This window comes from Prionailurus viverrinus, chromosome X, assembly GCF_022837055.1.
Source record: "Prionailurus viverrinus isolate Anna chromosome X, UM_Priviv_1.0, whole genome shotgun sequence".
NCBI lineage: Eukaryota > Metazoa > Chordata > Mammalia > Carnivora > Felidae > Prionailurus > Prionailurus viverrinus.
Window position 1 is genome coordinate 7,250,698 of NC_062579.1, and position 12,946 is coordinate 7,263,643.

General features: G+C 53.1%; 1 protein-coding gene across 3 annotated transcripts in view; it reads right to left on the reverse strand.

Annotated features, from left to right (window-relative positions):
- GPM6B (glycoprotein M6B) overlaps positions 1-12,946 on the reverse strand; it is a 146,132-nt gene that overhangs the window by 13,984 nt on the left and 119,202 nt on the right. For all 3 annotated transcript variants that reach the window (XM_047843383.1, XM_047843382.1, XM_047843384.1), the window contains exon 2: positions 33-219. In XM_047843383.1, coding sequence (XP_047699339.1) covers positions 33-219 — 187 coding nt within the window. The remainder of the gene's footprint in view (positions 1-32; positions 220-12,946) is intronic.

The window sequence follows — 12,946 nt, forward strand, 5'->3', positions numbered from 1 at the left end:
AAATCCGTCTCCAAGGGGAAGCGGGTACTTACACCTCGCTCAGCAAGGCATGGTCGCTGGTGTTGGTGGAGAAGTGTTGCTCGAGAATCGCCACGGTGCCCGCGAGGGCCACGTGCCCACAGCCACAGAACAAGGCGACCCCAGAGAAGCAGAGGATGGTGGCCACCAGAGAGGCGTAGGGGACTCCTCCCAGACACTTGATGCAGCATTCAAAGCAGCCTGGACCCAAAGGAGAGAAAACGCAGCGGTTACGGCACGACGCCTCGGTCTTCATCGCCACCGCACCTCCGCAGAGACGCGCTACCGTGCCCGTCTCCCCTCGCATGCTCTGTGCCTAACAGCTCAACGGGCCAAGGGCCAGCGGGGTCGTGCCCCGCTCTGTGCTGAGCACCCTGGGGCTCCGAGAGGGAACGTAGCTTAATTTGCTCGGGGTGAGCACAGAGCGACCAACCGACAAACGTTCTGGAGTAACTCCCGATTCTAGACCTTCCTCGTTGGCCTGGGGCGGGCAGGGCAGGCAGGCGGCTGCTCCAGGGACGCTGAGGGGCACGCACTCCACTGAGGAGGTCGAAAGAGAGGACGGCAGTGAAGCTCGAGTTTCACGAAGAATCAATAGTGACACCCCCCCCCCCCAACCTCAACCTCGGGGGGTTTCGAGTACCTCTATTGCCGTAGCAGCCAATGGCTTTCTCCCAGCCTTTGACCTCCTGGGCGACCAGAAGAAGCAGATACAGTAAATCACACTGTTGCTGCGTTCAGAAAAGGGTCAACGTGGTCATTGTGGAAAGGCGATGGGGGTTTGGGGGCCCTACAAGTACAAAGTCACCCACGTCCACGCGAGTGGGTCCGCTCAGGTTTCGTTTGTGTCACTCTCGAATGCCCTCAGCTTTCGAATACAAAGACTTCATTCCTCCTCCCACCCTCCCCGGCTTCCACCTGCCTCCTTCCCCAGCGCAGGTGGTGCAGAGTAAGCTCCAGAACCGGTGGGTGACATTTAAGAACTTGAAGGAAAAGGAACAGAGGGAAAAACAGAAAAGACAAAATGAGCATCCATGAAGTGAAATGAAGGAGAAAGAGCCACAATTCATGGTTCATCTTGAGAAGATTTTTCTTCATTAAAAAAAACAACAAAACAAAAAAAACCAACTCGAGATGTCCAGAAATCTCTTCCCAAGGGGCAGCGCCAGGTGACATTTTCAGTTCAGAGACCTTTACGTTTCGGTTAAAGCCGTGCTGGCCTCGGGGTAATGGGGGTACCTCTCCTGACCTCCCGTTGCTGTTTTAAGTAAATGGCTTGTCCGGGAGCTCGAACTTGGACGGCATTAGGATGTTTAACAGCCATCAAGAGCGGTTCACTGCTTCAAGGTAAGCACATTAAGCCAGCTAGGTATTCCCGCCCCCCCCCCCCCCAAATGGTCTTTATAGTAGATAAGAAATGACCCAGTACAAAGCGCTGGAGACAGACTTTGCCATTGGGGAGGGCATCTCATTCAAGAGTAGCATTTGCCTGGGGCGCCGGGGTGGCTCAGTCGGTCAAGCGTCCGACTTCAGCTCCGGTCATGATCTCGCGGTTCGTGGGTTTGAGCCCCGCGTCGGGCTCTGTGCCGTCAGCGCAGAGCCCACTTGGGATCCTCTGTCCCCTCTCTCTGCCCCTTCCCCGCTTGCTCTCTCTCTCAAGAGATAAATACACATTAAAAAAAAAAAAGTAGCATTTGCCTAAGCCCACCCCAAGAAGGGACTATAAACCCTCGTTACCACATTTCTCTTCAGTTTGCTGGAAAATAAGAAAGGTCAGGCCTTCATAAGCAAGGGTGCTGTCTTTTATTTCAAAGGATGGCTGGCTGTTGCGATGAAGAACCACCTCCCGGAAGTGGATCGCGCGACTACGTACAATGGGGACCAGCGCGCAATACGGTTCAAGTTCACTAGCAAGGTGGTACCTTCGAGAGCTTTGGACATTTGAGGTTTGGAAGCAAGGACAACGGACTTCCGTCTTAGTCGGTCATACAACTTTCTGGGGAATGAGGGGAGGAGGGGGGAGAAGGCGGCAACTGGAGGTCCAAACAGTCTCCAGACCCGGCCAAGCCAGACAAACTATGAACCTCAGCCTCGCGGCCCGTTACGTAAAGAGCAAGGAGACCCGTGTGTCATAGCTGTCGCTCACCGCCTCCCCCGTCCTCAGCCCGTTGGGGGGTGTTATGAACAAGATCCATGGCAGCTTCCCTGGCTAACGAGTGGTGTCCACTCCTCACCGGACACAGCTGTGTGGCCTTGGGACTGTGCTGTCCAGCACGGTAGCCAAAAAAAAGAAAAAGAAAGAAAGAAAACCCCAGTTCCTCAGTTGTACTAGCCACGTGTCACATGCTCAACAGCCACAGAACGTTCTCTCATCACAAAGCACGGCTTTGGAAGACCCGTTTTGCCTTGCCACGTATTCTGTTCTCTGTAAGGCGAGCTGGGTTCTGAGTTCTACTTTGGATTTCACCAAGTCGGTACTTTGGGAAGGCCCGGGTACAAATACAAAATAGCACGTCCCCCTTGCCTTCAAGGGGACCACACGAAGCTGCAGGCACACAAGTAACGCAATTATCATAGCACAGCGTGACGACGGCGAGTCAGAGACTGCTGGAGAGCCATGGGGTGGGGGGGAGGTGGTAGCAGGGAGAGGACAGAATTCCTATCCGAGAGGGGTCGGGCACAGCTTTCTGCAGACAGGCCCGGTGGCACTACGGCTCCATCTTGATATGCTAAGCGTGACGAGGAAGGCTGCCTGAACAACTTATTTCTTCAATTACTCCCAAAGGTATACTCCAGATACCCCCGTGCGGTGGGTCTAGTTTTGCAACAGCAGTCACCACTTTGGGCATCGTGGTTGCACACACACAGACGCATCTCCCGGGGACCCTGCTGGCCAACGTGAGTAGAAGCTTGTGGAATCCGCCACGGGAAGAATTTACAGGAAACAACACGGCCGGATGAAGGGTGTATTCTCCCTTGGCTGGTCAGTTGCGCGCTAAACTCGCACGTGTGGTGGCTATCCAACCTTCTGTAAATGGATCACCCCCACTGTACCTTCTCTGTCAGTCTAGAAGCTAGCATCTTCAAACACGGGCAGGCTGGTCATGTGCCACACACTTACCCCAGAGAAACCAAGACCGACCTGAATACGTTTTCTAAATGTGTTTTCTAAACGTTAACAGCATCTCCGACCGGCAACACAGGCGGGTATGGCTGTGGCAGAGGCGGTCACGATGGCGACACGTGCTCAGGCCAGCCTCACAGGCACGCGACCTGTGCTCTCACAGGGCCCCGTGCTTGCTTTAACGCTGTTGCTGCCATCTTGAAGTTCGGCAACCCGACTCTCTCGAGGGACTAGCGGTGTGCTGGAAAGAATGACTTCTCCCTTCCCTCCGGAGGGAGGCGCCAGTCCCCCCGTCCTCACCCCCAGAGGCAAGGCTCAGCGTTCTCCTCGACCGGGGGTCGGCAGACGACAGCCTGCGTTTTTGTAAATAAAGTTTTATTGGAACACGGCCGTACCCATCCGTTGACAGACCGAGGCTACTGCTGCTCCACCACGGCACGGCTGAGGAGCCCGGACAGGGAGCGCGAGGCTTACAAAGCTTGCGACATTCACTAACCATTTCCAGAAGGGCTCGGCCGACCCGCCCCGGGGAGCAGTGGGGCTGAGAGGGTGCTCCCAGCACCAGCGGCATCGGCATCACCTCTCAGCAGACTGGAAAATGCCAACTCCTGCAACTCACCCCCGAGCCACCGAAGCAGAAGCTCGGGGGGTGGCCCCGGCGATCCGAGCTGAACAAGCCTTTTGGGGGTATCGTCACGTACGCTCCAACCGGAGAACCCCTCGAGAATCACGCGAGCTCTTTACTGTGTCTCCCCACCTCCACCAGAGGACTCCTGGCTTCTGGCCAAGACGGCGTAACGGGGGGCTGATTTATTCTCCTGCCTGAAACAATTAAAAAACTGGACAAAAGATATGAAACAACGGTCTTCAAGGCTTACGAGTCAATTGGTAAAATAAATGCTCAGCAGAACCAAAGAACCAGGGCTCGCTCCAAAAAGAGAAACTCTTCCCCCATAACCTGGCTCTTATCTCCGTTACTGGGGTCTCTCGAAGGCCTTGTTTAACCGAAGCTGTCGGTTAAGCAGAGTAAGAGCTCCGGGTGGGGACGGCAGCACTGGGAGGAGGGAGCCGCCCGTCCACTCCTTCGTTCCATCTCATTCCACGAGTGAATATTCAATGCTCCCCAGGTGTCTCCAATGTCCCAAGCGCGGGGCTGGTGGGCTAAGATGGGCACGACCCACCCTGTAACGGAGCTCACGGTCGGTGGGGGGAGAGCAACATTCACCCAATAGTTTACCCAGAAGTCCTACGAGAGCAGACGGTGGGGGGACGTACTGAGGCTTGGGGTGGGGCGCAGCGACGGCTTCCAGAGCCTAAATACGAAGGGTGGATTTGAACTCATTTGGTAAAGGGAGAGGATAGGTGCCAGAGGGGGGCTCCGGGAAGCAGGCAGATGGCAAACAAAAGCTCTACGGTGGAAAAGGGCAGGGCGCTTTCCCAGGGATGACAGAAGCTAGAACAGAGAGTGCAGAGAGGGCAGCAGAAGGAAGGCAAGGAGGGGTCTGTCGGAGCTTAACCCCTTGGGGCTTTCCAGGCTGCGTTAAAGACTCTGGACTTGATGCTCCGGACGGATCAGGGGAAGCCACGGAGCACTTTTATCCGCAGGGAACAGGTTAGGGTCGTAAACCCTCGCTGTTCCTCCAGCGAGGCGTGACCAGAACGGGGCTAGGCTTTTCGAACACACGTGAGTTCCGTTTTAGGCATGCTGAGTTTGAGGCGACTGGCTGTCACCTCAAGAGAGGCTTTCTGGTGGGCGATCGGATTCGTGGGTCTGTAAGGAGCTAAAGAGGGACGCCGTCGGCTTCTGTTGGATGGCAACGAGAACTTGCTGAGGCCAACCAAAGCCCCGAGTGCCCCATTTATAGGTTGAAAGCAACTTAGACCCTGCGCTTTGCAGAGCGTGGTCCTTGGATGGGCAAGGTCAACCCCAGCAGGGAGCTGGGGAGAAACGCAGGCTCTCACCCCACCCCCACCCCCGATCAGCAAGCCCCCAGGTGATCTGTGCGCAGGCGAGTCCGAGGAGCCCACTTCTGCCAACAGTCCCATCTCCCCCATCCCGGGGTGGGGGTGGGGGTGCGTCCCGCTTTTGTGCGCCGTCCGTGTTGGGGGTTTTCTCCCTAAGAGGGGGCCCACCGGACACGGCCAGAACACTCTAGCCCCCTGCCAATCAAACGCAAGTTCCAGGGTCTGCAACGAAGCAAAACAAAATGTTCCAAGTTGTTCGGCGGGCCTTCCAAAGACTACAACGGGAGCGCCTTCTCCGAATCAGAGGACCGCGGAGCGCCGCCGAGGGAGGTGCCTGCTTCTCTCGGACGCTCCTGTAAATGCACGGACTGAGTTTTCCCAGGCTTCAAACCGGCCATGACGTTGGGTTCAACGCGCACCAGAAAAAGCAAGGAAAGCATTTTGTGATGACTGTGATCGGCTCATGTAAAAAGGGGGGGAAAAAGGAAACAAAACCAAAAACAAAAAAATCAAAGCTAGGGTTTCCAGCACATTTTACTAGTGATTGTCGGTGCCTCTCTCCAACCCCCCCCCCCCCCAAACGTCTGTTAGGTTAATAACATCTTAAGCCTTCATTTAACCAGGCTCTGGCCAAAGAGGTTTTTAGAATTTGATTCACACAAAGACTCCAGTGTGCGTTAGCCTAAGACAGTTTAAATATAAACCACATAGTAGGGGGAAAAAAAAATACGCATCAGTGCCTCTGACTCTCAATGGCCATTTTGTCTCCAGAGTCTCTAGAACCTTTTGTGCAGAACAACAGAATAAAACACGTTTTGTCCCCGGGCTTGCGGATGGCCGTTGCCATGGCTGAGTTCATAAGAGCCCAGTGATTTGCCCCGAGTCGTCTGTGATCCTGGCTGCAGATTTAATGCTGGCTCAGAAGGAGGGACGGCAGGAACAAGGGCTCAGATTCTTCCCCAGGGAATGAGTGAGAGAGAGAGAGCGCGCGCGAGAGCGAGCGCGTGCGCAACACAGACTCTCTCACACACACACACACCCGCCAGGCCCTCTAAGCGCCGCCTTCCCTGCTACTTTACTGGTTTCCAATGAGCCAAAAAATGGAAGGAATTAACCAAGGTTTGCAACTTTGAAACAACAGGCAACCGGAAAATGGAGGCAGATAGAATCCTACTTCAGAGAAACAACACTGAATGTCAGCAGACAGAGGCCACCCTCGTTCTGAAATGGCCTGAGCAGCGGTTCTCAACAGGAGGTGGCTGTGTCCCCCAGGGGACATTCAGCACCGTCTGGAGCTATTTTTGGTTGTCCTCAGTAGTGCCAAATGTCACCAGGGCCAAGGTGGGGAAATCAAGATCGCAGGAACAAAAAGTATCCGTTGTTGAGATCGGTGGTTTTCCTGTAGGGACGCTTTTGTCCTCCGGGGGCCTGATGGCAGGGGGTGGAGAGGTTTTCAGTCATTGAAACCCGGAGTACACCTTTGACACGTTGTAGGTAGGAGCCAGGAACGATGCTGAATCCCTACGTCCCAGTGCGCCACCCTCCCACCGCACACGTGCGCACAGACACGCGACGGAGGATGACGGGGCATAAGACGTCAATAGCACCAAGGGGGAGACCACCCGGCTCAAAGGTTACAAGAGCAGTCGCGGTCTGCGACAGATTCTACCATTAAAAACAAAAAAGTCTAGGGGGCCCCCGGGTGGCTTAGCCAGTGGTTGGGGGTCTGACTTGGGCTCAGGTCATGATCTCGCGGTTCACGGGTTCGAGCCCCACGTCAGGCTCTGTGCTGACAACTCAGAGCTTGCTTCGGATTCTTTCTCTCCCTCTTTCTCCCCCTCCCCTGCTCATGCTCTCTCTCTCTCAAAAATAAATCATTAAAAAAAAATTTTTTTAAAGCCTTAAACTTTGTTTTAAAAACATAGAGCAGAAGTTCTCAAATGTTGCTGCAAGTTAGAATGGTCTGAAGAGCATTTTAAAGCCCTGATGCCCAGACTTCACCACCGACCCATGAAATCGTTATTTCTGAAGGTGGGACTCAGGAACTCGGTTTTTGTCTTTTTATTTTTTTATGTTTTTTTTTTTCTGTTTTGTTTTTTGTTTTTTTGGAGAGAGAAAGAATGCAAGCAGGGGAGGGGCAGAGAGAGAGGGAGACACAGAATCCGAAGCAGGCTCCAGGCTCCTAGCTGTCAGCACAGAGCCCGACGTAGGGCTCGAACTCACGAACCGTGAGATCATGACCTGAGCCCAAGTCGGACCCTCAACCGACTGAGCCACCCAGGTGCCCTGAGGTTTTGACTTTTTTAAGGACACACACAAAAAAGCTCCTCAACTGATTTCAATGAGCATCCAAGCTAAGGAATAAATGTCACAGGGAAAGAGGCAGCAAACCATGGCCCATGGGCCACACTGCTCTTCCTGTGGCCTGGGAACTAATAATGTTTTTTTTTTTTTTCACATTTCTAAATGACTTTTTAGATGTCAAAGAATCACATTGTCTCATGTTATTTTTTTATTTCACGACCCAAGTATATGAAATTCAAATTTCTGAGTGCATAAATAAAGTTTGATGGGAACACAGCCACATGCATCAGTTGACGGACTGTGTGTGGCTATTTTCAAGCTGCAAAGGCAGAGCTGAGTTGTTGCCACAGATATTTACCATCTGGCCCCTTACGGGAAAAGTTTGCAGAGCCCTGTTAAACAGCGGGGCCTCTCAAACTTGAATGTGCCTAGAAATTCCCTGGGGATCTCGTTAAAAATGCAGATTCCTGTAGGTCTGGGGAGAGAGGCGGTTCCTTCTTTCCTTCTGCATTTGTCACCCACTCCCCAGGTAAAGGGGAACCGGGGTGGGGGGGGGGGGTAGGCGGGGACCAGAAATTGTCTCAAAAAAAGATCCGAGTGCGCTAGCCTGTCCTGTCAAAGGAAACAGTTGACGGAACCCGTTTGTTGCCAACCGATGTGGGCAACGTGCACCTGCCGTAGTCAAAGTGCCAGCTTCCCAGTACTTCAAAGACTTCTGGACGGACTTGGTGGCCGTATTCACAAATGAGACTTTTTTTTGATGTGGCACAACGGAACGTGCCAGTAGTTGGAAGACCCGCACAACTCAGAGAACCAATGCTTTCCACAGGACCGATGTGCAACGTTACGCGGGCACCTGAATACGGAGCCAATCGAAGTGCAAGAGAGCGCCACAGATTTTAAAGGAACAGAACACAAAAAGGTCACAGGTATGGCGTCACAGTCCGCATTACAAACGATCTTTAGGAATCCGCCCCCCTGGTTGGATTTTGGTGTATTATGGAAAGGCCATTAACACATTCCTCCATTCTCCAACTATATCTGCAAGAGACCAAGTTTTTCAACCAAAACGAGTTATCCAAGATGCCTCTGGATGAGTGCCGACGCGGACAGGAAAACGCAGCTGGCTGACGGAGAGCAGAGAGTAAGGAAATGTGCAAAAATCTAACACAATGGGACCCTTCTCCCTGAAATTTTACTTTGTTTTGAAAAGTACTTCTCTTTCCTAAACACTATTTACGTTAACACGTCCTGGGTTTGTTGTCGTTATTTTAAATAAATGTCCATTTAATAATAAATGGGGTATAATTTCTAATACAGAAACTATTTAGAGACATAACCCACATCACCAAAGTTTTTTTGGGGTCTGTTATTTTTAACAGTGTAAGTCAATGGGGGGGGGGGCTTCCTGATAAAGCGCTAAACGGCAAATCACTCGAATGACCATTTGCCCCCCCCCCCCCCCCCCGTTCTCTCTCGACCTTCTTAGAGTCACCGACAGAAAAGTCCGACTGTACGATGCTAAGACTGTTGAAACTATTTTGAATGATGCAAAAGAATCAACAAAGTCAAGAAACAGACACTTGCCGGTCTCTTCCTTGGCCCCTCGCGGGAACCGGCTCTGGTTTTCCTAAAGATCGCGCGTGTGCTCTGTGCCTAGTTTCTAGGTGTGGGGGTGCATCACTGGGGAAGTGGACACTGAGTAGGGGAGGCGAGCTCTAAGTTCAGATGACACAGATGTGAAAAGCAGGGAGATCGGCAGGGCGTTCAAGAAACTGGAAAACTCCCCACAACAGTGAGCTACAGCAGCCGTCGACCTCCCGGACCGTCGGGGCGAGAGCATGTGTGCATTCCCGGCGGATCGCTGCTGTGTGAGAGGCACTAGGCCGGCCCTGCGCGGCCGCGGAGGGGTGGCCTGGGGGACATAAACACACGAGAAACCATTTAAGAAGAGACACCGGGAGTGAGGTAGGGACAGATAAGGAAAGGGCGATGGGGGGGGGGGTGGGGGGCGGCAGAAGTGTAGACAGGCCTTGAGGAACAAGCAGACCCCGTGGTTAGGACAGGTGGACAAGCATGTCGGGAGGAGAGCAGGCCCAAGGGGACGAGGGGCGCGTGGGAGGGCTCAGGATGTGAGGACACCACGGCAGCATCGGGGAAGAAGGCGGGAAGGGAGGTGGGGCCCTCCTGCGGGAGGCCTCCCAGCCAGCCCCCCAGGCCTCGTGTGCCTCGCTTTGCAGGCAGCGGGGACAGGAGGCAGATTTGGGAGCAGGCCAGTGACGCGGCCCAAGAGATGCTTGTAAGAAATTCATCCGGCCGGCTGTGTGGGCAGGACTGGAGGGGGTGCAGGGCAGCCCCTCCCCCGGTGGGTGGGGGCAGGATAGGCCTTTATTCAGAGGGCACAGCTTGTGTTCAACAGAGGCAGGAAGGATGAAAAACGGACGGGGATTGGAACCATTAAGCAGCTTTTAATAAGGAAACACCAGGCCCCAAATGGCGTCACTTAGGCCAAGTCCTCAAACCAGGGGCTTAATACCTAGCCTAAGTGCTGTTTCAACCTCTCCCAGAGATGCAGTCTTCACCGCTCAGTCTGGAACTTTTTCAGTCAGCCCCGCGCCAAAGAGTCTGCCACAGGGGCCTCCTCCATCCCCTGAAGAAAGATGAGGTCCTCCGCATGGTAAGACCCCTTGCTTTCCCCCCCCTAAGGGACAGGGGCCTTGACTGGAACAATGCTTCTCTTCGGCTAAAACTTTCCTGCCCTCCACCCTCCGTCTGTGGAAACCTTCCAGTTTGAACAAATATTCGGAGCCCCTCTACTTGCTAGACGGGATGCGCCAATGGATTCGTGAATCATTTAGCAAAACCAATTAGATCTTTAAAATTTACTCAGTTGCATTATTACTTAACACAGTCAACATCACACCACATTTTACAGGAATGGCTTGGCGAGAAACAGTGAAAGAATTTATGCGAACAAATCGTCATAAGGGCCATTCCCGAGGACGCAAACTAATCCGGAGAGACGGAAAGCAAATCAGCGGTTATGGGGAGGGCTAACGAAGGGACCCCGGGACCCCTGCAGATCCATGGATGTGTCACCATCTGCCTTGTGCTGCTGGTTTCACTGGCACATTCGTACGTCACACTTATCAAATAGGCCACTTTAAACGTATGCGCTTTATTACGCATGTCAATTATACCTTCGAAACAGTAAAAGGACCTGCTTCTCAAGTCTGATTTTTTTTTACAAAAGATGCCAGAAAATTCGAAAGGCTGTGAATCCTCTTGGGGAGCTAAGGACTAGCAGCAAAAGGCAGGAGCCACAACCACCACTCGGTGACAGGGAAGTGAAAGGGCAATTGCCATCAGGAGAGAAGACCTTGCCCTAGCTAGAGGGGATAAAGGATGTGCTTTTTACGGCGTGTGGCAGGCGGCCTCCTAAGATACGCCCAAAGATCCCTCATCTTCACACGCCTGTGTAATTCCCTCTCCCCGCGGGCGGGCGGGACCTAGGGACTTGCTTCCCTGATGAGGTTTCCAAAGACCAGAACTTCTGTCTTGCTAGCACTTTCGTCCTCCTCCACTCACTTGCTCTAATGAAGCCGCCTGCCGTGTCACGAAGGAGCCACGGGAAAGCCCGCGTGGCGAAGGACCAAGAGAGGTCTTGGGCCAACTGTCTGCGAGGGACCGAGTCCTGCCAACGAGCACAGCAGCAAGCTGCGAAGTGGATTCTTCCACGGTCGGGCCTTCAGATGAGACTGCGGCCCCGGCCAATGCTTGCGTGGCGGCCTCGTTAGAGACCCAGAGGCCGCTGAGCCAAGCCCAGACTCCCGAGCTACAGAAACTGAGAGAATATATGTTGCTTCTACCGGCTAAGTTCAAGGCTAATTTGCCATGCAACAGAAGAGAACTAAGACGCAGCCACGGCTCTACAGCAGAATCCTTTCACATGTTAGTAAATACAGAAAGATGCCATGACGACATAAAAACGTCAAGAGGCGTTCACGTCAGATTCAGTAGCACCGTCTGCTGAGGATGTGGCGATCTGGTGGGGGGCATCTTGATGGTAAACACGTATACAAGTTGCCTCTGGGTTTCAAGTTGCCATTTTCTTCAGAAAGGTGTTTTCTGAACTGAAATGATCCTCTGCCAAAGGCGGTATAACGAGGAACTATTCTCCTCACCAAGGTTATGACCCTCTGTGAGTACAGCAGTGTCGCTCCAACCACAGAGGGCACTGATTAAAACATCTCAACTTCCCGGGACGCACCCCAAGGCGGCCGCATCTCGGGATGGTGCAGAAGGAAACAGCTCAGAGAAGGACTTGAAAGAGACCAGAGAGGCTGAGCTTCCAGAAAGAGCCATGGTACTTTCTGAAACAGGGCTGGGCTTTAGCCTAAAGCCTGTGAACGGCAGATCCCCTCGGGGAGCAAGACTTTTGGGGGCTGGAGAGAAGAAGGAGAGGGAGTTTGAAGATCTCAGGAAAGGGAGTGATTAGCAAATCTCTTGGGTGCTGCCTCCCCTAAGTAGATTAACTTTGCAACGTGGGCTAAGAATGCAAGTGCTTTAAGTCAGGGGTTGGCAGGACTCCCCCCCCCCCCCCGCCCCGTAAAGGGCCAGACAGCAAATATTTCTGGCCGTGCAGGGGCATGGGGTCACAACCACTCAATTCTGTTGTTGTGGCCGAAAAGCAGCCACGGACAATCTGGACGTGAACGGGTGTGGCTGGTTCTGACGTTTTACCACGCGAGTTATTCCTGGGGGGTGGGGGGTGGGAGGGGGAAGCACTGTCCACAGAAGATTCCAGATAAAATGCAAGCATGATGATCTTCAGAGAAAGCCTCATCCCCACCTAAATGACTCTCTGACACCCAGAGCTTTCTGTTTAGCACAAAAGCCATTTTATATAAGCTTCTGACAGACATGGCAACGCGTGGGTGTGGGTGGCTTATTTGTGAGCAAGCAGAAGGGATGCCCGAAAGGACACAGCCTAGGGGGCGGGGGGGGGGGCAGCCTCGAGTCTCCAGTATCTCCCGTTCGCTCTACGGGTGGCAAAGGGTCTCAAGACACAATCCAGTTTCGTTAACTCTCAACAGAAAACACAGCACACGAGGGGTGTCATAAAGGAAGCCGAGACCAGATGTCACTGTGTCGAAAGGACTGAGAATCACTGCTTTGAGTAATCCACGTCGGTGTCCCTAAAACCAGAGGTGTCGGACAGAAAGCCCCAGACCAACATTCAATAGTGATCGATCTGCTTTGCGTCTCGGCTCCGTTCGTTTGCCGCCCCTGAGCACGGTTACATAATCAGGCGCTAATCACAGGCTAACAACATAGCTGACAAAAAAACGAACAGTCACGAACAAGAAATTATATATATTTGGCTGACATAATCACAGTCTTTGGTAAACACGCCATAAAATCGTTAACTGACGTATACGGCACATTTTTTTGGTGAAGACGCACGCAGGTGATTTGAAAATGGAATAAGTGAAGGGCGCCTGGGGGGCTCAGTCGGTTGGGCGTCCGACTTCA